The sequence below is a fragment of the Corvus kubaryi genome, unplaced genomic scaffold (genome assembly GCF_017639235.1).
Source record: "Corvus kubaryi isolate FWS band 111438036 unplaced genomic scaffold, C.kubaryi_AGA036_p1.0 split3-37304, whole genome shotgun sequence".
Taxonomy (NCBI): Eukaryota; Metazoa; Chordata; class Aves; order Passeriformes; family Corvidae; genus Corvus; species Corvus kubaryi.
The window spans coordinates 3,844,059-3,870,951 of record NW_024582087.1 but is presented as its reverse complement, the minus strand read 5'-3'; the positions used below and the strand labels follow the sequence as shown (position 1 = coordinate 3,870,951).

At 48.9% G+C, this 26,893-nt stretch overlaps 1 protein-coding gene across 4 annotated transcripts; it reads left to right on the top strand.

The window, feature by feature from the left end:
* Positions 1 to 128: 128 nt before the first annotated feature.
* Positions 129 to 25,191, top strand: FHL3 (four and a half LIM domains 3). Of its 4 annotated transcripts, none has more exons than XM_042015812.1 (6): positions 129 to 287; positions 20,736 to 20,917; positions 20,995 to 21,169; positions 21,824 to 21,993; positions 22,155 to 22,341; positions 23,299 to 25,191. In XM_042015812.1, exons 2-6 carry the CDS (start codon positions 20,762 to 20,764, stop codon positions 23,448 to 23,450), a joined length of 840 nt encoding a protein of 279 aa, XP_041871746.1. In that variant the 5' UTR covers positions 129 to 287; positions 20,736 to 20,761; the 3' UTR covers positions 23,451 to 25,191. The 4 variants fall into 4 exon arrangements, with proteins under 4 accessions (XP_041871746.1, XP_041871745.1, XP_041871744.1 ...); XM_042015811.1 differs by having other exon boundaries at positions 20,733 to 20,917; XM_042015810.1 differs by lacking the exon at positions 129 to 287 and adding an exon at positions 11,797 to 11,925.
* The last annotated feature ends 1,702 nt before the right edge of the window (positions 25,192 to 26,893 follow it).

Genomic DNA, 26,893 nt, shown 5'->3' with positions numbered 1-26,893 from the left:
GCCGCCGGCTCGAGACAGGGCTCATCCCGCTGCCGGACGCACGGGGAGCATCGCGGGCGGGACCGTCCCGCTCCCCCGGTGGTGGCGGCGGCGCAGCGCCTCCCGGCGCCCGAGCGCTGTGCTGGGCGGGCACTGGCCGAGCCGGCCCCGAGCCACCTCCGGGCCGCCCCCGGCCCCGCCCCGGGCCGGGCTCCGCGCTCCTGGCTGGGGAGCACTGCCGAGCTGAGCCGAATCTGCCCATCGCCGGGGCACTGAGGGCGGCAGCGCGGCCCCGAGACGCCGACCAGGTGAGTCGGGCCGGGCCGGGCCGGGCCGGGCCGGGCCAGGCCGGGCCGCGGGAGCCGAGCCGGGACTGGAAACCGCCGCCCGCTGTGTCCCCGCAGCCCTGGGCGAGTCGGGCGGTGGCGGGGGTGCCTTGGGGGGCTGAAGGGAGGGCGCCGTATCCTCGGTGCCGTCTGGAGTCGGGGCATCCGCCGGGACCCTACCGGGGTCACGGTGGCGGTACCGGGACGTCTCTAGCCGCAGAGCTCTGCTCCGGCAGCACGGCGCACACCGCTTTTCAAAAGGAGAAAACCACAATCTTTGGGCCGTGCCCCTTTCCCAGACTGTGAAGTTGAGAGTTTGAGCAATGCTTTATGAAGAGACTAATGAGACTTTACCCAACCAACAGACCCGGGAGTAAACTATAATCAAATGCTCAAATGTAGCACAAGAAAATTTTCAACACCTCCGGACTGATTGCTGTTTTTCCAGACAATCTCAGGGTAGCTATGGGAAAAGGCTCTAAGCCTTGCTTTGTGTGTGTGTTAGACAAAGACTCGGAAGTCACAGTTTGAATCTCACATTAAAAAATAGCTCAAGATCCTTGCGATTTTCTTTCCTCCACACAGTTATGTTTCAGATTTTGTTTTCTTACAGGTAACTTCTTACTGTTTTCTTTATCTGTTTCCAGTTCTGTACCTGTGGTTATGTTAACCACTGACACTTTCATGAGAACTCATGGAGATGTTGGATATACTTTCCAGTTAGCCTGGGTGAAGCATGGTGGTAGGAATTTCTCTCCACAGACTTGCAACACAAACAGATGGTGTGTGCCAAGGTTATGTATCTTCACAGGGCGGTATTTGATACTGAGGTCTCTTTACTTAAATCCGAACTTGCTATGTTCAGTGTTTCCCAGTTTTGAAAATGATAAAGGAATCTTTCCAGAGTAGAAAACCTATTCCTAGGAGCAGAGGGAAGGGCGAAGCTCTGGTGGATGCAGCATCCTGGTGGCAGCACAGGCCTCTAGGAAAGAGTGTAGGGACATTCCTTTTACTTTTCTGACTCCTTTACCAAGCATTAGAAATCTGTGGCTCCCCTAGCTGCCCAGGCGTTGAACCACCTTATTTCCCTAACTTGCTTTGTCAATATGTGGTTTAACTTCATGGTAGGCAAGACAGCAGAAAGAGGAAGTCTACATTTCTCCTGTCTTATTTTTGTGCCATCCTCTTTCCTTTTCCTGACATGGAGACTGTATTGTTCCCTTGCTTTTCTTGCTGACCACTTCCTTTGAGGCATGGAATTGTCAGCAGTAGTTTCATTCTTACCCAGCCTGGTCTGTAATTTTGTACACTTTTAAAAATGGTGGCATAGCACAGGAGACAAAAATATAGGTGATATGGTTAGTTGTGGGCACTAATTATAACAGATGCTCTACAGCAAAAGATATGTTTTGGAATATGAACTCCATAAACCTGTGCATAGGGAGTGGTGGGACACACTTAAGGCAGGGCATTGTTTAGAAACAGCCAGAATTCCCTAGCAGGAGGCCCTTGAACTGTTCCATGATCTCAGCTTCTGGAGCATCCCTGTGTCTCTGTGTTGGATTTTTTGAGATGCCTCTTGGAGTAAAATCTGTCCTTTTCCCCTGCCTGCAGAACAGCATCTGAAGAGCTGAGTGGTGAGTAGATTGCTGAAGGTCACTGTGGTTCCCCAGTCTTTGGGAGGACAGTAGGTCACTGCTGTTCCTGCAGCACATCTGCCCTCGGCTCAGCTCCTGGTTTGCGCTGTGGTTCCTTTTAGAGCAGGTGCTGGAACAGCCATGCTGTCCAAGAACACAGCTGGCAGCAACATAGCTCAGCTTTCCCAGGTCATCCTGGGGAGGAAAAGCAGGAGTCTCTTTCCTGGCTGGTGTCATCATGGTGTCCATGATGACACATGGTTTTTTGTCTGTAGTGTGCCTTGTATGACTGTAGGCAGTATTCACTGGTTGTCAATTTATTTCTGAGGGGTATGAGTTCAGCTATGTTATTTTCTGGTTTTGGACATAGCAACTTCAAGACTGAGGTTAACCCTTAACTGATGGAGCCAGAAGAAACTTCCCTGCGGGCAGGTTACCAAAATTCCCAGTGCACCAACTTTGGAAGCACTGAGTTCTGTTCCCAGCCAGGACTTGCTTGCTCTATTGCTTGCCTGATGAGGTAAAGTGCTTTCTGCTGTGTTTCTAATTGCGACTGAGTTGGTACTGTTACACGGCTGGCTGGTGTTTGAAATGCCAGCAGAAAGATGGAAAAAATTGACTACTCTCGGTGCTCCAAGTGTTACCAATGCCCTCTCCCTTAAAAAGGACTTTTATGGTAATTGCAGCACTGATGCACAAGATTTTCTTGGTGGTCCACCAGGATACTCATTGATGTCTGCAGGATTTTTGCTGCCTGTAGCTTGCATGAGGCTATGCTTGAAGGGCTGCAGGTGCAGCAGTAACCTCAGGAGAGAGGAGTTAAACCTTGTTGCTCTGCGACACCTTTTGCGTGATAAAGAAGGTACCCAGAAAACTGGGGTGTGGCTGCTCTGAATAAAAACCAAACCTCTTACCTGGACAAACAGCTCCATAATTCCTTTTAATTGCTCAAGTAAGAAATCATTTCTCCTCTGGCATTCAGTGCTCAATAACCTTGGTTGACATGGGCTGTTCTCAGATTGCCTGTGCCCATCACGGTGCCCACGTGCTCTGGCAGGAAGGTGCTGCCAATGATGTTTGCAGTTTTGCTCAGAGTGCAAGTGGCTACGCCTCATTCCTTAGGGGACTTTGGCTGCTTCTGCTGAAATAGGTGCAATTTTTATGGCCAGAATGGACAAATTCAGGGAGAACTTTGTAGTGTTTTGCCTTGGTGATGTCATCAAAATCAATTTAAGCATTTTACTCAGGTGGGGTTTTTTTTCCAAAAGGAGTGGATAGCTATAATCCTAGATGCCAGCTGTATCTAGAAAAGGGAGAAGACCAGTTGTTAGGGGGCAGAAAAGCTTTACGAGTAGTATTTAATCTTCAGATTACTACTACCAAGAGCTTTAGGGTCACTTTTAAAGTGAGTGTGAGGGCTGGGAGGTTGTGGGCAGAAGGGCCAAACTGCATGGGCTGTGTTAGTTTCATGGCTGCTCTCTGAGAAGCTGCAGCCACTTGCCAGTGAGGACAGGGCATTTTCCACAAAGGCTGAGGTGTGTTTACTGAACTCTGTCTGCTCTGAAGTGGGGAAGGGAAAATACTTCATTCTGTAGAGATGTAGTTGCTGAGAAAAATCCTTAGTCTTTGTTTCTTCTCTTCCTTCCATTTTGCTCTGGTTTTACCAGGTGTAAAATACAATTGTCAGCAGTTTACATGGAGGCGGAGTGTCAGTTTTCCTGTTGAAGAAAATATCAAGGGTCTGATTGTGAAAGGAAGGGGGAAATTGAAGAATGCCACATGGCTTGCACCTTCCTGTATTTCACCCCAGCAGAAGTGCCTGTGCTGAGTAACCACTTTGTGTCTGTTGATATTTGCTAAATGGAGAACAATTTTAACAAATGATTCTGCCCTTACTCACAGGGGCCCGTCAAGAGGATAATATTACTCTGGGAGGAATCAGAAGGACACATCCATTAGGGCTAAATGAATAGTTACTCAAGAGTTATTTAGAAATGTCTTAACACAGAATCCAAAGAGCAATGGAATAAAAATCCTGAAATTTACATTCTTGTTCTTAGTGTAGTCTCACTTTGACTTGATTTGGCCTGTGGTCATCTGATTGTTAATATTAATACATTTCATTTTTTATTTGCCTCTGAATATGTTACTGTAGATTGTCTCATACTTGCAAACTGCAGAGTTCTTTTATGTGAAGTATTTTGAACTTCTCAAATAAAAAAAAAATTCTAAATCAGCAGCATAGATAGATATTAATTCTGGACCCTTCTGATTGGTATCATGGCTGCAACAACAGTTTGTTGATGTTTATGGCCAATCTGCCCAGTGCCAGTTCTGCTCAGGAATATAAATTATCTTCCAGCACCAATGTGGTGCTGATGCCAAGGACATGATCTTGACTGCTTCCTAACTTAGCTTTGAACATCTGAGCTGCGAAGAATGAGGAATGTGCTGCATCTAACCTGGAGCTGTTGGCAGCCACCAATGTCATTAATCCAGTGAGTGGAGAAGCCAGCGCAGGTGACTGGACAGCTGGAGCTGTTTTCTCTACACAGGAGGGGCAAAGAGACCTCTGAATAGCTCAAGGAAATGCTTGGTGGTGTTGGAACAGTCAGAGATCTGCTTCCCTAGTGCTTCCTTCAGTACATGTTACACTTGACCCTGCCAGCACTACACGCCAATAGGAGTCAAGTCATTGTCCCCAGTGGCAGATTAAACTGCTTGGCCATTGTTGAGAGACCAAGATTTTCCTCTCTCACCGTGTTTAAGTGACTGCTTGGATGTGCAGCCAAAGTAAATACGAGCTAATAAAAACTAGAGATAACACATGCAGACTAGTTGTTATGGACTAACTGTAGCACAAAGATGCACAAGTTTTGCTGGCAGCTTTTCTGCTTAAGTTTTGGAGCTCAATTACCTAAGGTAACACTGAGATCCGTAGTCTGCTAGAGTTTGGAAGGATAGGAGATATCTATGTGTCTCTTGGAAGTGCCCCAGCTTACAGTAAAGGGAAGAATGAGGTTGAGAGAGTATCACTGTGGAGTAACGGGGATGGGATTGCCCCTGTATTCCTGTGATGCAGTGCTGTTGGACACCAGAGTTACAGATGGTGCGGCAGTGAAGAGCTGGAGAGGTCTGTAACTGTCTGGGAATAAAGCTGGTTTAAGTGCCTAACAGCACACATACTCACTGTGTGTCTGGAGAGGGCTGACCTACTGAAGTCCTTTTACAGCGGCTTTCTTCGCTTTTCCCTTCCTGAGGCCTTTGGCTCTGGAGGGACAGTGTGGTCCTGCACCCTGTCCTTCAGTCCCTTCTGCAGTGGAATGGTCTGTGGTGACCAAAAGGTTAGAGAGAGCTGAGGGCTGAGAGTGTGATATGGCATTAAAGAATTAATGTCTACTGAACAATAATTACCATAAATTATGCAGACTAAGTCCAGATCTAGGAACAGTTTTACTTCTTTTGTTCCAAGCCAGTCATGGCTTATGCTGACAGCACACCTGGAAATGAGGTAACTGAGTTAATCTGCCTGCATTGTTCAGATCTGCTGGGGCTTGGGCACAGACGTAGTATATGTTTTCCCTGCTCCTGGGCAACCTTTGTTCTCCTGCAGCCACGAAGTCTCACTGATGGGATAAGACAGGGTGCTTCTGTTCCTTTCTTGAGAAGGATGCTGTTAATGGAAGTGGTGTGACTTCCCTGAGAGATTCCCTTTCCAGATGCGAAGATCTCACTGTTACTGCAGTATGAGATGGAAACACTTCCAGTGCTGCCTGAACATGTTATTTAGGTCAGTTGCAAGAAAGATGGCAACGTGAATCAGAGGAGTTGGAAGAGAAAGAAAGTCATTAGACAGCACCTTGACAGCCCCTGCTAAGGCGGGGATTTTCTCTGCTGATGTGGAAGCCCGGCTGGAGCATGCATTCGTTGTCTTGTGCTTTTGGTACGGTCCTATGGCTGGGAGACTGGCAATGAACAAGTGGGCTGCAAAGACAGACCTTGCTTTGCCGCTCTGTATCAGCACCTAGATCCCGGTGGGTATATGAACTAACCTCTGAAAGAGAGAGAACAAGGTCTTCTCCTTATCTCTCTGGAAAACAATATATATCTGGAAAACAGTTATATAAACTGACTGCATCCAGCTTGGGTGAATGAGCCTCCAGAAGATGGTTTTACAAAGGCACATTCATCGTGTTGTTGTTGTAACGTTGACCAGAGCAGCTTGGGGGATGTTCCCACCCCAGTAATCAGCGTGTGGTGCCCAGTGCACTACAGCAGCTCTGAGGGGCCCTGCGGGTGCACGGGGAATACAGCAGAGCCAATGGCCTTAGTGTGCTGGGCCAGCCTTAGGCTGGAGGGCTGTCAGTGATGGTGGGAAACCCCTGAAAATATCCCGTTGGGCAGGACTCTGCCAGACGCTCCATTTCCCTTCCCAAAGGAAGTAGCCTGAATTTACCCAATGCTCTGTAGAGACCTGTAGGCTAAAACAAATTATTTTTGCACAGTAGAAAACGTTGAGACCAACCTTAACTGATGAAGCAATTTGCCAGCTCTTAGCCTCAAGGTCCCTAGTTCCTCAGGGCTTTCCAGCGTAATGGCTTGGGTCGGTTTCCCAGAAAGATTCTCTTGGATATGTGCTGTTGGCAATACTCTGGCTCATTACTAGCTGTTTTATTTTTCCAAGACCCAGCTCTCGTTAGCTTCGTTCTCACAGTATTGTTTTCTTTCTAGAAGAAGCTTTTGCTGGCTCTCCTAAACTATCGCATGGGAATTGCTTACTAGCTTAGATTTTTTTTGTTTGTTTTGACCCAAAGCTGTGCTTTGCTCCCCTCTGTAACACTGCCAACATAATTTCCAGTCTCTTTTAAGCATATGTTTTGCAATAATATCCAAAGTCTTGGCTCCAAGTAACTGCCGTAAAGAGAGATTAGTATCTTCTAACGAAGGAATTGAGAAGCAAATAGTGAGAACAAAAGCAGTATCTTGAGAGCCTGTAAGACTATCCTGACCTTTCCCAAAGGCCTCAGCCTGGCCCTCGGTGTTTAGCAGATGGCAGAAATCAGGGTGGACTTTGATTTGCAGAGGCCTCTGCCTCTCCGTTGTGTTTGCGGGAAATGTGCTCAGCACATTGTGGCCATCTGGGCTTGACTGTACTATTCTGATAATCCCTAGGGAGCCTTCTCCAGCAAAGCTCATCCCTGATGGAAGTCCTCTTTGGCTGACCTTGTAGAAGGCTAGTATTAGCAGTGTGGATTTTTGAGATTTGACAGCAGCATTCCTTATAGGAAGAAAATGGGTTTGGGACATGCTTTGTCCTGCCCAGGAAGGAAGGTGCCGCTCACCAGGTATCCACCTGGGCACACAGCTGGAATTACACAAGAGAGTGAGGAGGTTAGTGTTAACGTTTTCTTAACTTCAGGACAATGTGTTACAGGAATGCAAAGGCCATCAGAAAACCAACTGGAAAATTGCCTTGCTTTAGATGGGAGAACCAGATGTGGGGGAGGTTGAACCTGGAGCCGAGAGTCTCAAAATTGCAAGGGAGCTGAGTAACTGGCCACTCACAGGGAGGCAAGAGTCAGATGAGGGGGTCCTGACAGGAGCTGGAATCTTCATCTGGATCTAAATGAAGGTCTGCTTTTCAGAAGAACTGAGCTGGCTTTGTGTGAAATCAAAAGAATGATTGGGTGCTCAGCATACCTGGAAGTGAGAGGGCAAAATACAGGCTGCCAAATTCAAGAAACAAGGCAAGAACAAAACCAAACAGTCTCCCAGGCTGTGTTCTGAGGCTGTAACTGCTCTGCCTCAGATAGTTAGCATTTCAGGTGTGGGAGGGTGTATCGCAGCTTGAGTGGCCAGTCCCACGGGCTGTGCTGTCCTCAGGGAGCAGGATGTCTGCATTGCACTGCGCATCTCGCAGTGTGTCTGCAGGCTTGCGTTCGCTTCTAAATCACACACACTGTGCTCGTCCCACTCAGGATGGGCTGTTGGACCTGTGGCACCCATTTGTATTCTGCTCCCTCCTGCCTGTCCCTGGCCATCCATACTGGCAAGTCTCAACCCTTTTCTGGGCCTTTTACCTCCTCAGCTGGGCAGTGTGTGGAGCTTGCTCCAGGCTGCTTGTGAATCAAACTCCCAGGAGAGTTTGTGTGATGGTACCACAGAGGCTCCTTTCCACATCTGTCCCATTGCAGTTTGTCCCTGTGTTGCCCAGGCAAAAGGGACTCTCGTGCCTCTCATGCCATGCCGGCTCTGCTGGCCAGCCCTCATCAGCCACACTCTTGAGAAATCTTAGTGGAGATGTCGACCTGGCAGATGGAGGCTGTTACCTCATTCCACAAAAATGCTTTGTTATTGAGAAAATGGAAACTGTCTGAGGTTTGGGAGCTGAACAGAGTCATTGGTGTCTGTTTTAACCGCAGTTTGGTGGTGACTGCTCAAAAGTTCCCCTCTCTGAGCATTCCCTTTTCCTACACCCGTAATCTTCAAGCCATTGGAGAGCTGCGATGACTTAACTCATTAGCTGAGCAGATGTTGAATGCTGTTACATGCTCTGCAGAAACTTCACTAAAACTTCAGCATCTTCCAGCAAAACAAAAATGATGAGCCAAGAAATAACCCTTCGCAAGCTGTTGGGCAGAGAAGTGATCCCTGTGGATACTAAGCTAAATTCAACCCTTTTTACAGTTTTAGCTGTGCCTCTTGTTTACTTGACTTTGAAAAGCTCTATGAAGATTATGCAGGAACTTCTTGGAGAGAAAAGACATGCTTGGAGACTTAGGTCTTGTAATTCTTAAACACAGATGTCTGAACCCGAGTCCTGAAGACAAATTTCTTTTCATCAATTTTTAAAAGCAGATTTCAGCATTGTGTATTTGAGAGCATAGGAAAAAGACTAAAAATAGGGATGGAAGTGTTTGCAAGCTGGTTTTCATATTGCTGTGAATAATGAGTTGGGTTAGTCCAGAAGACCATTAACTTAAACACAGGCCTTGTTTTACTTAACAGATATTTGTGAAACTGGCATCTGATGCCTCTTTTTGAGAACCTTCCGTAATCATTAATCACCAGCACCCTAAGAGAACCAAGAACAGCAGCTTTTCGGAAATAAAATGAACACTTTATTTATGTATTTTTAATTAATCTTGGCAGGCCAAATGAATGTCTTCCAGCTGCTACAGATGGTTTCACATGACTAAATATTTTGATGTGTAGAAAAATCTAGAATAGTGGAACCATAAGATATTAAGTATTTAATTATTACCCTGGAATGTAAATATGACCTTGGTATTTTAAATTTGTTTGCCCAAATTTCAAGTGTTCTCTTAGAAATCCATCAAGTAATACAGTTCTGATCTTGTCATCTGTGAAGCAGAGTGACTACTCAGCATCTTCTCCAAATTTATTTAAATATCAGAGTGGGTTTTAGTAATAGGAATTTGCTTAACTGGAGAAATAATCCCAGCTGCTTGAGGCAGAACCCAGGATCAAGGTTTGAGATGTAATGTAGTTCTGTTCTAGATCCCTGCTTTCGGGTTTACAGTGTAACCATAAAAATCCTTTCTAGGCTCAGCTCTGCCTCCTAATGTCTTAAGGAGGTTTTTTAATATAAAATACAAATTGTAAAGACAATCAGCAGTTGATTTCCAGCCTGTATCTTACCTGTTTAGAACTAATTCTGGCCATGTGTTGTTCCTGTGGCTGTAAAGCAACCTTATTTCTTGAATGATCCAAGCCCACAAGATTTCCCTCATGTGAGTGTTGTCAGAGGTAATTTCTGTTGTGATTCAGGTCTGTGTGGCAGCAGATCGTACACAACCAGCATGTACACTCAGACTTCTTGTAAAAAATGTCTTTTTGTAGTTCTTCTAATAACATAAAAGAAAGGGAATCATATAAAATATGTACCTGAAAGGCCTAACCTTCAGCATGGTTGAAGACAAAAATTCCTCTCTGAGGTCCACGCCTGATGGCACTGTTCCTGGATATTGCTCAGGATGGGAAGACAACAAAAAAAAGAATAGCAACAAAAAACATGGGTCCTTAGCTGTCCCTGAGTGCAAGGACTGCTTTTGTCAGCATCATGAGCCCCAGTACCAGCCTAAACTCCTGACTTTTGCCAGACTTTTGACCTCACCTTGGAATTCCACTACCCTCATTTAAGGAAAACATGGCTTTTTCCTTTTTTAAAAACTAACCCATTTTGAACTGGTGCATAACTTCCTGGTGCTGTCCTATTCCAGTTCTGCCTGCCAGCTCAGCCTGCTCACTGCTAAACCCCCAAGTTTAAATAGCAGGAGTGGCTAGCAGAGGCATGGTGTTGGTTGAGAGTCTGGATTAGCTGTGCTTTGTAACAGTACAGCACTGTGTCTGTCTGTTACAGGGTTGGAAGGGACCTTAAAGATCATGTCCCTCGCTTCTTTCTCCTCCTCCCTTTTCTCTGCCTTCTCAAAGAGTTAGGGTTGTGTAATCAATAGATGCAGGTCTGTAAAACCTGGGTGTCACAGTTTCCACTGACGGGGATATGTGCTGCATCTCAGAAGGAGAAGAAAGATGGAACTTGGATCTTGGTTCCATTTTTAGTTCTACAGGCCTTGCCTTGTGCCAGAACCCTCTGAGGTGCAAATCCCAGGAGGGAGATAACGTTACTCCCTGACCTGCAGGTATTACAAGGATAAATAATGTTTTTGCTGCTGACAGCTGTTAGGGAATTGAGAAAGCCACAATCCAATGAGAAGTGTGGGATGTCAGCTCTGTAGAAACTGAGGACTTTCATCTTGATGATCTTGCTCTCGATCATCACATATGTTTGTGTTACTGGCAGTAGAGTGTCAGGGAGCTGAACTGCTTCCCAGGTAAATCTTTAGTTTGTGTCCTTAAATTTGGATTATTTATTCTCATCTACCTCTTTCCTTGGCACATGGATATTTTCAGAAAGAAAAGTCAGCATTAAATGTAAAGGCATTTCAGTGGCTCCTTTTAGCTTGGTGAACAGTTCACATCAAGAAAATTGCTGTGTGCCTAACTCAGATCAGTCTGGGATACCTAGACTACAGTGGTACTCACCAAGAGTCACTAAAAGCAAAAAGTGCACAGCATGTTGCATGTACCTCATCCAAGAGAAGTTTTATTTCTACTATTTCTCAACTCTATGCAAACACCATATAATGCACAGAAGGATTAAATCTGGTCCAATGTGCATGTGTAGAAGTCTTGGATGTGTTGCTTTTGGAGAGCCCAGAGCTGAGTGTGGGAAATCATAACTGCATGTCAGGTTGGTGAAGGTGCACAGATTGTGTTGTGCTTCGTGCTGTGTGATACAGCAACAACTACAAGTTGATGAAATAATGCTTTCAGGTCCTTGATAGCTTTGAGTTTTAATTTTAGAAGAAGATGTAGAGCAGACTTTAAATAAGAATGGAAGAGGGCAATGCAGAGACCTGGAATATGGGGTCCCGAGTAGATCACACTGTTGGAGCCACGCTGATCCTTTCAAGTGACAATCCAGAGGTCTCCTGTTCACCTTGTTAGCACCTGACTTGGTAAGTCAGGCTAATAATGGTGTTCACGCGTTTTTCACTTTATGTTAGGAGTTTTGCTTATTCTCTTTTGTTTTTTTCTGTCATCATGACATTGAGCAACAGAAAGGCTTTGGAAATGAAATATGTCTACATGAAACTGGAATTATGTCCCTTGTGAAAATTTAGAGTAACTTTTATTGCAAGTGTCCGATTTCTTGTCACAAGTAATGACATTTAAACCTCTGTAGGAAATACAATCCCCATGCTGATGTCACCCTTGGTTTATGATGTGACTGCTTTTGTTTCTGGACAAGCACTTGAGTGTTTGCTAGTGAAGTGATGATTTACTTGTGAGAGTCTCTGGCTGGTGGCACCTGCTGTAGCTGACTGTGAAGTGGGGGGCTAGAGGAGCACCCTGGCAGAGCTGGGTTCACGCTGCTCCATTGCTTTCAGCAATGCAAGGTAACAGAATTGGGCTGAGCTTTTATTTCCAGTTTGGGAAAAATAGCTTGTAAATGGAGCACTTATGTTCTGATCAGTTCGAGAACAGAGGGAGGGTCGTTGGCATTGATGGTGTCTCCTAGCAGTGAGGCTCCTGACCCTCGGGCTGCCTGAGCATGTGAACAGCTTTAGGAAATTTTTCCTGCTAGTCAGAGCGCAGGTTGCTGCTGCTTCCATCAGCATGAATGAGTGTGGAAATGAGGCATTGCTTCACATCTGCTGCTTCAAGGGCTGAGACAGCAGCTCTTCTTGGTTTTTAGCTGAAAGTTGCCAAGAGAGGAGCCTCTGTTAGTGAAAATTCTGGTCTTTCTGACCCTTTTTAACTTGTGGGAGATGTGTTTCATGTAGGTTTCCTTGTAAATCTCAGACTGGAATGAGAGAATGAGGTTCTGTAAAGGAGCCACAGACCTGGATCAGGGACTCTTGATATTGTTACTTCTTTTCTGTTCATGTGGGATTTTTTTCTGTAGAGGAACAACTTTTCCTCACTTCCTGAGTTTTTAGGCACAGTCAGTCCACGTGTTTACTGAGCTGCTTGCCAGCAGCAGCTCCAGTTCTGAGATAGACATGTCCAGTGGGCAGGGGCATGGGGGTGGAAACTCCATGTGTAGCTGCGTGATATAAAGGCATTGATACATTTTGTGAGTATTTGTGTCCTTTAAAACAGCTGTTTCCACATAGTCTTTTGGATGTGGCAGTTTTCCCCTTCATGGTTGCTACCAAAGATTATCTCTGCACAGCAGAAACAGGAGCACATCTTGCATCTTGCAAATTTCTTTTTAGTACTTGCAAGGACTTATTTTGTAGAGATTTTGTGTGAAATATGTGACAGTTGCAACTGATGGCTTCTATTATTTAAATTTGCAGTACTAATGAGTAATTTTTAAAGGTGTCAGTGAGAATGGTTTGAAGATAACCAGTTCTGTATCATAAAGGTTAAGACACCTGATGACCTGATCACCTGGCAGAGAAGTCTTCAGCTACAGAAGGGAACTTGTTTCACTTCTATGCTGGCAAAGCAGTGACTGGATGATGTTCTCTTCCCCTCTCAGCGATCCCATCTGTCCCCATTCTGCACTTTCCTTGGCTGTGCTGCCCTTGAGAGCACTGCCTTGTTTCGGGAAGGTTGCAGCTGGCACACACAGCATCTCCCGGGCAACAAATGATCCTAGTTTTTGTTTCGGAGAACTGTCAAGCTGTTCCCGGGGTGGTAACATGAGACAATTTGTCTTTGCCAGGATTCAGTCCTCCCCCAGAATTAGAAGCTGCTCGCATGCTTTGTGCTGCAGGGCCGGCATTGCCTTTGCTTGCAAGGGACACCAGCAGCTGTAAAAAGTGCTTTATAGGGAGACTGTCCATATTCCTTGGGCAAAGAGCCAGTGCAGGTGGAGAGGCCCTCAGTGATCGGACTGTGGGAGCGGGGGTGTGCACAAGTGTCACTGCAGCATCTCCTCTCACCTTCCTGGCTTTCTCTTCCCTCTGCAGATTTCAGAGAGCCCCAAAAGGCACAAAACTGCCAGGGCTCAGATACACGTTACCTCTCTCCATCAATTGATCTGCTTATATGAAAGAAACCAACTGCAAATACTTGTGTTTGGGAGACAAAGAATCAAAGCGGAAGAGGGAGTATTTTGACTAAATTTGGTGAAAAAATTCGCTTTGCCCTTTAAGTAATAGGCATGCATTAAATAAAGCATGTCTGGCATATGTGTCTTTTCCTGCTACTGGAAGTCAAAGTTGCTTTGTTTATTGAAAAGAAACATGAAGTTGAGCAGAGCCTTAATCAGCAAAAGAGCTTTCAGGCTTGCTGGGGAGACAGGGAGTAGGGGACTGGGCTCAAATTGTACAGGTTGGTTTTCAGCATGAGCACAAAACACGTTCACTAGGGCTGCCTCCGATGATTGAGGCAGTCCCTTGATTGCCTTTTTGGGCAAAACAGAGGTATAATCTCATAAGTATATTTTTTTAAGGACTGCAAAAAGCTTTGGAAACACTAACTTAAATTATGTATCAACTCAGAAATAAGATTGGCTTCATCCTCAATTTAAAAAGCAGCTGGCTCTAAGGGAAGGAAAAGTGCAAACTACAGTGTAAGGATTCAGTTGTGAGAGAATTTCAGGGAAATAGAGCGGAATTACATTATTTTGCAGTAATATCTACGCTGAGATACACAGGCCCCAAGAACTGGCAACTAGAGCAGTCAGATTATTTTTTCTGCATATAGGCTGTGATGTCTGTTTGAGTTGCAAGATTCTTGTTTGCTGAGCTGATACAAGATGAAGGTACGTTGGCCTCAGTGTGCAGTTAGTCATTTCCTGTCACGCTATCATGTTTGAATTCTGTTGTACTGCATATGACCTTTATTTTGTGGGGCAAAGAGATTTTGAAAGCATTATGGCCAGAAGTCCTCGGATTGTTAAATTGGATAAGCAGTGAGGCATTTATATGGCTGTGGGTTACATGGGCATAAACCAATTCAGTCCAAAATTAAACTTTCAGTGCTAGATTGTAACATGCTCACAACATGCTTATTGAGGGTAATTTCAGACCTTGTTCCTTGCTCCTTTTTAAGAACTGACAGATGCAGTCCTTTCCCTGGATTGCAGCTCTTACTCCTCTGATCATACTGAAGCTCCTGTGATCAGTCACATTCCCTGAAACTTGGCTTCAGCATCTTTCTTCCTCTTATGGCCACCGTGACCATGTGTGCAGCTGCTGCCCTCAGCCAGTCACCTGCCTCAGTGGTAGCTGTGCCTGGCTGCCAGCATCCTCTGCTTGTCACTGGCATGTGGCAGGAAAGGTACCTGTCATGTAGAGTTTTGGCCAGGCTGTCTCTCTTTTCTCTGAAGCCTCCTCAGAGACAAGCCAGAATCTCTCCTGGCATGTTTGTAAGCCATGGGTTTCTTAACTTCCTGACAGAAGGGTCTGTGTTGAGCTGGGCAGAAGTTTCTGGTGTGTTCCTATCTTGCTCCTCTGCTCTCAGACTTCCTCCATCAATTAATGGTCTGTTGGAATGTGATGGGTCCAAACTGCCCAAATTATTTCAATTCCTGATTTCCTGTTGAGTGCACAGAATTTGCTTACTTTGTGCTCATTTTGAATAAGATTAACAGTTGATCTCTTGAGCAAACATTCCAGTTTAATGTCAGCAGAGTGACATAGGCTGCCTGCTTTGTGTGTTCCCAAACAGTTTTACTGCTGTTAGCTATACCTCTGAAGGGCCAGGATTTTGTTCAGAACCTAAAATAGTTAGTTAACCCCTGCAGATGTTTAGTGATAGATTTTTAACTCTGAAACCATTCCCTCCTTTTATTACTAGGCAGAGTTTTTCATTTTATGGTTGCATAGTAGGGACTCTTCAGCTTCTTTCTCAGACCCTGGTAGAATTAGCTTTCCTTAAAGAAGGTAAGTCCAGAGTAAGGGCTGAATTGTCTCTTCTGCCTCTGCCTGTGCTGCTGGTACTTCACAAGTCCAGCGCAGCGGTGGTGGCGGTTTGCTGTTGTTCACCTTGGACCAGGTGTGATGTCTCCATCACAGCTGTGCAAACAGCACAATGTTTCCTGCAGGCACCTCCAGGCAGGTTGGGGGCTGGAAGCAGGTGTGATTTTCTTACTGATTGTACTCTGTTTAAGAGTACAATCAGACATTTGTGGGATAGGTGTGTTTTTGGCACTGTCCTTTATCTATATGCAGAGCTGTCAGGAGCAGTCTGTGATACGGCTTTGTTCTTTGGATGGGGCACCTCAGAGATCCCTTCTGAACAACGGGAAACCCTTATTTTGTCATTCTAAGACTGCATTCAAATCATGCAACAGTTTACATCTTGTGGCTTGTGAGATGCTTTAACAGATTCTGCTACTTCTCCCTCACAAAGTTGTGGGCATTTCCAGGAAGCTGCTTACCTTGCTGACAGCAAGTTATTTTATTTGACATGCAAGGTGTTTCTTTACAATGCTGCCAGCTGTTTCACTCAATCTGTTGCAGAGCCTGGAGCAACCCGTGACTGCTCTGGGCAGGAGGGTGTCCTGCCCGTGCTTGGGGAAAAGGCTGATGTACAGCTTGCTCAGCAGAGCTCAGTGTATGGACATGCATAAGCACAACACCCCAGTGGTGCAGGGAGGCTGATCTGCTTATCTGCTGATCTGTACACCCAGCTGATCTGCTTATCTCCTGCCTCTGAGGCTGACTGTGAGAACCAGAGTTTCCCTGTGTGTTGGAGAAATGACCTGCAGCATCCTCTGGTTGTGCTGGTGATGGGGAAGCTGCTGTGTGAGGCCTGTGGCTGCCCTGATGGTCCCTGCAAGGAATCTACTCCATGCCATGCTGGAGCACCCCTTCCTACTTAAGATTTCAGAGCTGTCCCGTGGAAGGCTGAGACTGGAAGGCAGCTTGGAGGCGAGAGCTGAGGGCAGGAAGTGACTCACTGGTGCTGCAAGCTGGCGGGTGAAGGCTTGATGCAACACAGCTCCCAAGGGTGCCCCATGCAGGCTGGGTCACCCTGAAGGAGCAGTGGGACCTCTACCCAGCTGCCTCAAGCCCTCTTCTAACAGCCCCAGGGATGCTCTTCCTGCTGCACTGGGTCTGCAGCAGTGCTGGTGGGTTTGGGAGCAGAGTGACAGGGTACAGGTAGGCAGCAGCATGAGGAAGTATGGAGGAACCCCCATCCCACAGCACCCCAGGGAGCTGGACCCCCACTCCCGAAGAACCTGGGCTGGCAGGGCCAGCCTGGGGTCAGGGTGCACAGTGACCCTGTGCAGATCCACAGAAGTGGTGTCAGGAAACGTGGAATAAAAGCACTCCCAGCATAATGGAGGGGCTGGAGCTGCTCCTCAGAGCAAGCAGCTGGTTTGCCTTTTAGGGTCGGCAGCAGGCAGAAACAATTTCATGCAGATTCCAGGACCCATAATGGTTCTGGAAAGCTAGCAGGAGCAAAAAGTGTTCTTCTCCCCTGCTGACCTTGGAGTGCTTTGAGGACCGTCTTTCAAAGCCATGTCCCTGAATGGTTTCATCCTTACATGGGGAATACTTGCCTGCCCCTGTGCTTTCTCTTCTGCGTGTCTGTTTAGGTGTAAACTGCAACTGCTTATATTTATGCTCAGGCAACCCTGGGGAGGTGAGAATAGGCAGGGACCTGACAGGCAGTCAGAAGCAGATCTCTTCCTGTGTCCTGGAAAGATGAAGTGTTTCGCTAGGAACAGCCCCCTGGGTTACTCTAGGATGACTCTGTGGAGCAGCTGATTGTGACCTGACAACAAACAAGAAACTGGTGTGAAGTTAGATGAGGTTACAGGTTCACCACACACACAAGACTCTACACCAAAGGAGTTCATTGTAGGAGGAACAGTCTCAAAAGGCCAGTTAAACTCTTCAGTGATTGTGTGGATTGGGCCCTGGTCTGTATGTATTGCCTCCTTTGCATAACAAATCCCCTGTTTATTGGTGCTAAAATTAATGTAATAATCTCCTGGGGCTGTTGCTAAGCCATTGGCTTCGGACAATGACACCAGGGTGGTGTTGGGTGCATGTTACTCTCTAATTAGAAAGTGGACTTTGCTGTGCGTCCTTGACAAATTGCTGACCTTTCCCATATGTGGGGCTATTCTGAGCTCTGCTCCAGACTGATCAGATTTGCATCCTGGAGCGCTTTAAATGTTGTTTGTGAGTGGAGCTCTTGTTCCTAAAGCTGTTTGTTCATGGGCACAGGAGAGAAACTGAACTTCCTTTGCTCCGTGAGCACAACTACATCTGTCAGAGGGAAAGAGTAGGCAGCTGGCAGGCATATATCTGTGTTTATTTTTGCCCTCCAACAGCTAGTGAGACAGCTGAGCAATATCCTACATCCAGCTCCACCATCACCCTGTACAAGGGACCTGCTTCAGCAAGCCTTGTCCCTCCGGACCTGAGCCATCTGGCAATGGGTAAACACTATTTGCAGTTGCAATCCCATCATTATAGGGCAACACCTTGGTTAGCATTTGAGGTGTTCCTGACATCAGCCCAGCACACCCAACACACAGCTGATGTTTACTGGGTGGTGCAGACTGCAAAGGATGAGCACATGCTCATTAGCACAAGAGCAATGGCCTGTATTGTACCTTCTATATCTGAGCTTCAATTAAAGGGATTTTTAATGCATTTTAAAACTCTACCTCTTTCCTTCATAAGGAAGGGAATTTCCAGGTTCGTCATTACAATCACAGTAAGAATTGTGGGCTTTTCTACTATTTTTTTTTTACTCCATTTCTTTTGTCCCGCCTTCTTTTTCCTGGTGTACTTGGTCTCACAGTGCCACATCTTAGGATCGAAGATGCTGCGTTTGCTTTGGTGCTGCCCAGGCTTTAATGCCCCTGCCCAGCTCTGCATGTGAGACCAGAACAAAGGGAGCAAACAGCTTATCTAACACAAATAACTCCGAGCAAACTTCCTGGGCCTGTTCTTGTTCTGTTGAAAAGGCAGCGCAAAGTCTGCTCCCATGTGTGCTGACTGCAGCCTTGGCCACATGAGGCTCCCGGGCCTGGCTCTGCTGCACCCACAGCCTGGGAAGCAGCACTCAGCTCGCAGTGTGCAGCAGGCATACAGAGACTTTGGGGAGGAACTACTCGAAGTGGAGGCAAGCCTGCCCCACCACTTTAGGGTCCTCCTTGGTATATCATTTCTGGAGGGTTTGTTTTTCACTTCCTCTTCTGACAGCATCAGGGACAGGGTGGTGGTGCTCAGGAGGCTTATTCCTTGTCATTTGTAAAACCCCAGCCTTCTTCATTCAAGTCATTTTTTCTTCCTTTGTGTTTTCTGATGTCCTCTGAGCCTGTATTACTGGACCACAGAGCTAAAGTGCAGCCCACTGAGAAACATGGAAGTTCCCTGCTCTGGCGGTGCCTTAGCTCCCAGGCCAGGAGTGCTCATTAGAGGTCCTTTTATTACAGACACACCTTGGAAAGTTCCCTTCACCAGGGCTGGGAGGAGGTGGAGGAGAGTTGGAAATTTCATTTAATTATTTGCCAGAGAGAAAGGTCCCAGGTGGCTTCAGGGAGAGAAGGCAAGTGGGGTGGCAGAGAAGGCAGCAGTGGGTGAGAAGCAGCCAGGAGCTGTGTGGGGATCAGGGGAGCTGCTGCCCAGTCACGGGAGCGCCTTGGGGTGCCCCAGAGGAGAGGGACACTGGGGGGGGCCAGCACAAGCTGGAACAAAACTGGGACAAGTCCAGTTCAACACCTTGCAGCAAACCACCATGTGCCTGCCTTGCATCCAGTAACAGACTGGACATTGCCTTGTTCTGCAGACAGCACACAGAGCTGCTGGTTGGAGCTTTGGGGGAGGCCTAGTGGAGCATTGGCCCCAGCCCACGTTGCTCGCAGGGACATGCTGTGGAGCTGCTCCCGTGGCCGCAGCCACACACGCTGGCCTGCCACTCTGGAGGGCATGGAGCGGGCAGTGGCCTGGGTGGCAGCTGGTAACGAGTGTCTGAAAAGGGACTTTGTTCCCCCTCGGTTGGTCACGTAGCCATGTGGGAACACTGGATTTATTCTCTGTCAGTCCTATCGGCACATACCAGGCTTGACAACAGCTGGGAGCTGTGTGGCTTGGCCAAGAATAGCCCTGGGGAGCTCTGGGCTGTGAGTCAGAGCTGTCTGGATCAGCTCCTGGCCTGGAGGCTGCCTCCCAACCTACAGCCGGCCATGGGGAGGGGTGCAGGGGCTGGTAGGGAGCTCCCTGATCATTAAATGCTTAACAGCAGATTGAGCTGTAATTGCTTTCTGAAGTGGGTGGGTTCGTGAAGAACACGGAAGTGGGGGTGCTCTGCAGCTGACAGCTCCGATGTAACTCAGTGGGCTGTAACTCAGTGGGCTCATCTACGCTTGACAGCAACCTGGGTTAAAGAAAGGTGTGATTTTGCCAGTGAAAAACTCCATGTTTAGGAATAACCAAGCTAAACTAAACAAGAGGAAGATACTCTTGTTCTGGAGTTAGTGCTCCAAAGCAAAATAGTTCCACAAACCTGTTGTCTGTGAGGGAGATAAGGGGCAAGGAGAGATGTCAGGTCTCCTTCATGCCAGGCCCCAACAGGTGCTTGTGGAACACACACCTAGCCCTATAGCTTCTCCTTGGAGAGTGTTTGTAGTTGGAGCAACACATGCAGAACAGTTTGCTGGGACGAGGCTCCACAGCCAAGGCACAGTGCAAATTGCCTGATTCCTGCTTCCCTATGGAGCAGCTGCTTTAAACCTCTGGAGAAGTTCCAGGGTTTGAGCTGCTAGCAGCCCCTCAGGCAGAGCTTTCAGCCATCAGGAGGAATCCTGCTATGGACCATTCTGAGGACTGAGAGTGGGTCTCTGAAATGCAGCTGGGCAGACAAATCTCCCTTAGGGTGCCTGGCTCTCAGATATAACAGTGGACACACAACCACATGGCCAAACCAAAACTTTTCATGCAGGAAATTTCTCACTTTTGGTCTTACTTATGCTTCACTTCCCAGGAAGGTAGCAAAGAGTGAGGAGCTTAGCGGCATGCTGACATGTCCAGGTTTTCTGAGGGGTGACAAAGTGCTCCAGCTGTGAACTGGAGTATAAGCCTGAAGCAAGGTTCACTGCAGGCCTTAATGTCTGCAGGCTCATTGGGAAGAGCATGCAGCCCCAGGGCAGGGGCACACTCCTGACAGCAGCCATTGGCTCAGTGCAGGGACTCTGGTCCTTGGCCTCTGGAGGTGGCAGGGTTGTGCAGGGACATCTTGGACACCGTAAGCTGACACTGACCCACACCTGCCCTGATCTCAGCAGGTGAAAGAGGGCCTCAGACCAGCACCATGACAGAGTGCTTTGACTGTGACAACTGCAAGGAGTCCTTATATGGGCGCAAGTACATCCAGATGGACAGTGGCCCATACTGCATCCCCTGCTACGATGCGCACTTTGCCAACACCTGTGATGAGTGCAAGGAGCTGATCGGCCATGACTGCAGGGTGAGTAGGGGCCCTGCAGACAAGCAGGTCGGTTCCCAGGGCCATTGGTCCCCTCCTCATCCTGGCTGTACTCCCAGGAGCTGTACTACGAGGATCGCCATTACCATGAGCATTGCTTCCGTTGCTTCCGCTGCGACCGCTCTCTGGCTGATGAGCCGTTCACCTGCCAGGGCGAGGAGCTGCTGTGCAATGACTGCTACTGCAGCGAGTTCTCCTCCAAATGTATCGCCTGTGAGAAGACCGTCATGCCAGGTAGGAGCAGGCGGACTTGAGCATTGCAGTTTGTTCCTGGTCCCTTGGTGTCAATTGGGGCTGCAGGTCCAGCATGAGAACAGCATGAAAGAGAGTTGGATCTCTGTTCTCCTGCCCTCCTGTCACTGTATGGAGAGTGCTAGGTCCTTTGCTTGTCCAGCAAGACAGCATGATCCCAAGCTGTGATCACCACAGCAGCCCCATCTGTCTGTTCCCTTTTTTCATGGGGAAGTGAATGAGGGTGGAGATAACAAAGGGTTTCCTGGGCATTTTCTGCTGTGTGCTGACAAGAAGAGACAGAATGACTGAAGGTGTATGAGTGTCTCTGGAGACAGCCTGAGGCAAAGGTGTGTGTGTCTTTGCTTGGCTACTTTGGCACCATCTTCAGATGTAGGTTACGTCAGGCATCTCTGCCGTCAAGCATCTGTGCCATGGCCTTTGTGCCAGTGCTGGGGACGTGTTCCTGCAGCCCTCCCCTTGTGGCTGTGGTATGGGCCTGAGGCCCCCTCTCCAGCTGCCCATGGCCCTGAACTGCCATGGGGAGGGGAAGCATAGAGCCAGGTGTGCAGGACCACAGTTCATCCTGCCCAGCCCCCCACGTCCCTGTGCGCACATGTGCTGCTCCCTTCTGTCACTGCAGGGCTCTCTTTGCAGGCTCCCGTAAGCTGGAGTACAATGGACAGACCTGGCATGAGCATTGCTTCATATGCAGCAGCTGCCAGCAGCCCATTGGGTCACGGTCCTTCATCCCAGACAAGAAGGATTATTACTGTGTCCCCTGTTATGAGAGCAAGTTTGCTCCTCGCTGCACTAGATGCAAAAAGGTAAGTGTGGCCTGACAGCCCAGAGCCCCCAGCTCTGATCCAGGGATAGGGAACTCCCTGCTCCTGCCTGAGCCCTATCTAAGGAGGATTCAGGTGCCAGCACCCCGGCTATGCTGTTTCCCTTCACTTGTGTGTCACCAGCATATGCTCTCTTTCTGCAGACCCTCACCAAGGGAGGAGTGACCTACCGGGATGAGCCCTGGCACAAGGAGTGCTTTGTCTGCACAGGCTGCAAGACCCCCTTGGCTGGGCAGCAGTTCACCTCCCAGGATGACAACCCGTACTGCATCAAGTGCTTTGGGAACCTCTATGCCAAGAAGTGCAGCGCCTGCACAAAGCCCATCACAGGTGAGCAGAACAGCTCTCTGAGGAACCCCATGAGGGAGGAGCTCTTTGATGCAGCAGTCCTGGGGCTACTTCTGTCCCTTTGTCTGCATCTTTCAAACTGGTGAACTGTGTCCTGTGGGAGGAATTCCCTCTACCCACAGGTAAAGGCTCCAAAGTGACCCCTGAAAGCATGATCTCATGTCTCTAGCTTGCCTTTTTTGATACTGATTGCCATGTCCTGTGAAAAGGTTGTTCACAGATAGGGAAAGCCTAGAGCAGCGCCTGGTGCAGGGGAGTCTGGATCTGCTGTACCTGCCTAAGGCAGGGGAAGTAAGGGATCCTCTTCTGCAGAACCCCCAAGAGAGTCTGACTTCCTTCCTGCCATCCCCCACTTGACCTTCCCCCTTGCAACTCCCAGGTTCTTGCTGCTGGAAAGGCAGGAGAAGCCCTCCATCAGCTGGTGACTCAGAGGATGATTCTGGCTGAGGACAGCTCCCGGACACCCACTTCCCCTCTGGTCCTTATCAGTTTGTTGCAGTCCTGGGGAGAAGAGGGTCACAGCTCACCAGTCCAACAACTGCCAGTAGAGGAAGGAAACTCCTGTGGAGCCTCTGCAGGAGCCTGGGCCTGAGCTGATGGCAGAATGGCTCTTCTCAGGATTCCAGTAGTTCTGTCTGCCTTCATCCATGGGATGGTGCAGCTCGTCTCCCTGCTTCTCCCAGGGGAGAAAATCGTGATTCTGGTCCAAATATGTCAACCCTGCAAAGTCTGTTCTGAAGCAATTCTAGTGCTTTTCCCCCACAAGAGTGGAGATTTGCATTTCAGATGTATTTGATCCTGGGAGGTGTTTTGGGTGCCACCACCAGTGCCATGTGTGAAGACCTGACCTGGAGATGAGCAGGCCAGGACTCGGTCTGTGCAGGAAGCTCAGCCCAGTTTCCCCAGAGACTCTGACATTGCCCTCTGTCCCTCCCACAGGCTTTGGCGGTGGCAAATACGTCTCCTTTGAGGACCGCCACTGGCACCACAACTGCTTCAACTGCGCTCGCTGCAGCACTTCGCTGGTGGGGAAAGGCTTCATCCCCGACAACGATGAGATCCTGTGCCGCAACTGCAGCAGCGACCTATGAGCCCCCGAGGACACCGTGGGGCAGGGGCTTCCTCTATTCTTCAGGGCCTTTGTGTCAGATTCCCCAGCAGCATTTCAGGGGCGGAACACAAGGCGCAGGAGATGAGGGCTGAGCCCAAACTGCAGTGTGTTTAGGGGGTTCCTGTGCCCCCTCCCTGAAGGCTAGAATACGCTGTGCTATGGCTCTGAGCAGTCAAAGCTAAACAAAGCTGAAAAAGGAGCTTCAAGACCCCCCATTATTTACTCTTTCTTTTTGCTTCCAGTCTAACCAGGCACAAGCCCAGGGCCCCAGCTGAGCAAAGGGCAGGAGCGGGTTCAGCACTGGGCTGCTGGACCTGCACACTGGCAGCATGTATTCACTCCTCAGCACAGCGCTGACTTCTCTTTTTTCTCTATGTGCTTCCCTTGCTCTATGTGACCCAAGGCAGTAGCTCAGGGCTGTGCAGCTTGGCTGTGCTGGCCTGTGTTGCAGCTGGCTTTGCACAGCCTTCCCATATGCACAGCTGACCCAGGCATGAAGGGCACTCTCTTCTGGAGACACCAGGCTGGAATGTAGCCAGGAGAAGAGCATATATCCTGTCAGATGGGATCCACCTCTGGAATTCTATAGCATCTCGCTCTTTGCAGGCCAGAGGTGCTCTCTTAGCTGTGAATGAGGAGTTCAAGTCACTTGTAGGTATGGGGCATTCTGCCTACCCACACCTACCCCATTCCCATCCACCTGTGCCATGACCTCCCATGGCTGGGGTGGCTGAGCTGGAGCTAGGAGCGTTGGCCTGCTGATGCTCAGATGCATCTGGCTGAGCCCTAGAGAAGGGCATGCTGAAGGCTGTGAGCACTCAGGGCTTTATTCCTGCTCCATCCCTCTCATGAGGATCCATGGGATGGGCACTGCTATACAGAGCCCAGCTGCCAGCAGCACTGGAAACACCAGAGACCTCCATTAATTCAGGTAAGGGAGCATTGCCCACAGACTGTGCCTGCAATTGGTAGCTGCTAGGAGCACTGAGAGGGTCTGCAGGAGCACAGCATAGAGAGCAGCTGAGGGGGCAGCAGGATGTCCACAACCTGCTCCTCCAGGGCTGCCTGTGTCCCCCAGTGGTAGACAGGGAGTGGTGGCTCTCTCCAGCCACACTCATCCTTCACTGTGTCCCAAACAAGAACCAAAGCAAAGGTGGCACCTGTAGGGGGGGCGGACTTTGCATTGCCCAGGTCCCAGTTGGCCCTAACTGCAAAATAGGGTATCTTGAGCCATCTCAGACTCACATGAGGCCTTGACCAATCCTTGCCCAATGGCTGAGCTGGCCCTGGGCTAAGGCCCCTCTGTTCATGCCTGCCTTGTCTCTACATCCTTCTGCTTCTGTCTCGCTGGGGCACTTTCGCCAAGCCTGCTTTCCTGCTTAGTCAGCCACATGCTTTTCTGAAAACTTGTTCTTGTAGGCTTTTTCCCTTTTGTACTCATTTGTCATGAATATCCATCATTTTGTACACAACTACAGGATGAAGGGGCTAGCCCCCTGCCCGGGCTTCATTTAGGAACAGAAAATGTTATGCATGTTGAGGTGTTATTACTCTGTGTTCAGATCCTTGTTGAATCCTTGTTTGGAAGCTTTGATGACAGCAAATCAGTTTGTGTGTTTGCTATTATGAGGAGCTTGGAGCCATCTCCAGAACGAATTGTCCTAAACCTCAGCGTCCTCTGTATTTCTTACTGCTTTATACAATAAACCGTTTTCGTGACACTTGCTCTTCTGTGTCTCTTGAACAGCAGGCACAGGGCAGAGCACTGAGTTGGTGCTGGGCTCTGCTCAACCCTGTTGCACTCCTAATATCATTCTGGGGACAGCCAACCTCTGCAGTGCTCATGCTTGCTTTCCCAAACCACAGCCCAACATCAGCCGTGCCGGTCCTGTGGTTGTGGCAGAGGAACAGCATCTCCCTCCTCTCCTCCTGCTGGGTGGCTGCAGTGGGTTCCTGGGGCTGGGGGTGCCCATCTATCCATGCCTGCTGTCTGTACAGGCAGGCAGTTGTGCGGGACAGGCCCCAGCAGCACTCGAGGTGCTGGTCCTGAGTGGGCACCTCTCCGTGCTTCCAGGCTGGCTGCGGGACTGTCCAGATCGCTGCAGTACCGAGCCATTCCTGCTGTGCAGACCAGCCTCCCTGCCCTGAGTGTGCACTGCCTGGCCATGCCACAACATTCCAAGGGAGCTCGGGTAGATGTTGCTGTAGCCTCCAGCCAGGGTATCCATGGTCTCTCTTTGCAGCCTTCCTTGAAGTGCTGCATGCTCGTTACTCATGTTTATCAGCCAGGGAGCCATTTATTCCCTAACATATGAAACTATTTTCCACAGATCCTTTACATGTACTAACAGCTGCCATGATTTCCTCTGGACTTGCCCGCTATGGCTCCAGCAGCTGGCTCCGGGCCCCGCCCTCGGCGCAGTTGCTGGGCTCCCGTGGGTGCTGGTCCAGTGGCAGGATAGGCACAATGCAGGGGGTGCCTCTGTGTAGGACCATGGCAGTGGCTCAGCATGCACACATTCCTGGCTGCTTCAAAGGCTCCTGCTCTGGTGGCTGATGGAGTTCTAGCACAATTTTTGTTGCTATTGCTGCCCTGTGACCTGGACTGGGCTCTGCTGCTGTGCTGGGCCTTGGAGGGTGAGTGAGCAGCTCCAGCCCAGAGGTTCCCAGCTGAGCCTGTCCTCCAGTGGCAGCACCACAACCCGGGCTTTCTGCAGTGCTGTTTCCAGGGATTAACCACAAAAGGTTTCTGTACAAAGGGCCCCCGGGCTCCTCTTTCAGTCAGCCTCCAGAGCCTCACGTTTTTAGCCAAAAAAGGAAATGATCCAGCTGCACGTAGCACTGGAACATCTGGATTTTATCCCTGTCATGAATGGGTCATGGCTGTACATGGCCCAGTGCCTGATTTACAGGAGGGGGAGGGTGATGTCATCCACAAACATCCCCCGAGACTCTGGAGTGTGGGTCTGAAATAGTCATGGAAATTTTATAAAGCACAAGGAGCAGTGTGAGGGGGGTCAGGCCAGGGCTGTTGTGCTGGTGAGGTGGGAGTGGGGAAGCTGCTAAGGACATGGGGCAGCACTGCGGGGGTAGAAAGAGACCCTGGCATTGACCAAATCTGCCCAAGCTTTGCTCTCCTGCACCACTGTGGATCAGGGACAGCATTTGCAGCCCTGATGGGCATAGGCAGGTCCAAGTCACTGACTGGGGAGTCCTGTGCAGGGCCAGGAGTTGGACTTTGATGATCCTCATGGGTCCCTTCCAGTTCAAGATATTCTGTGATTCTATGAATTTCAGCTCCCAGCCCCTGACAGGCTGTGCTGCTGCCCTGGAATGAAACGGCATCTCTTGGACCAACCGTCTCCTACTTTCTCCCACCTCCTCCTATGTACACTGCCATTTGTGGGGTGAGGAGGAGGAAGG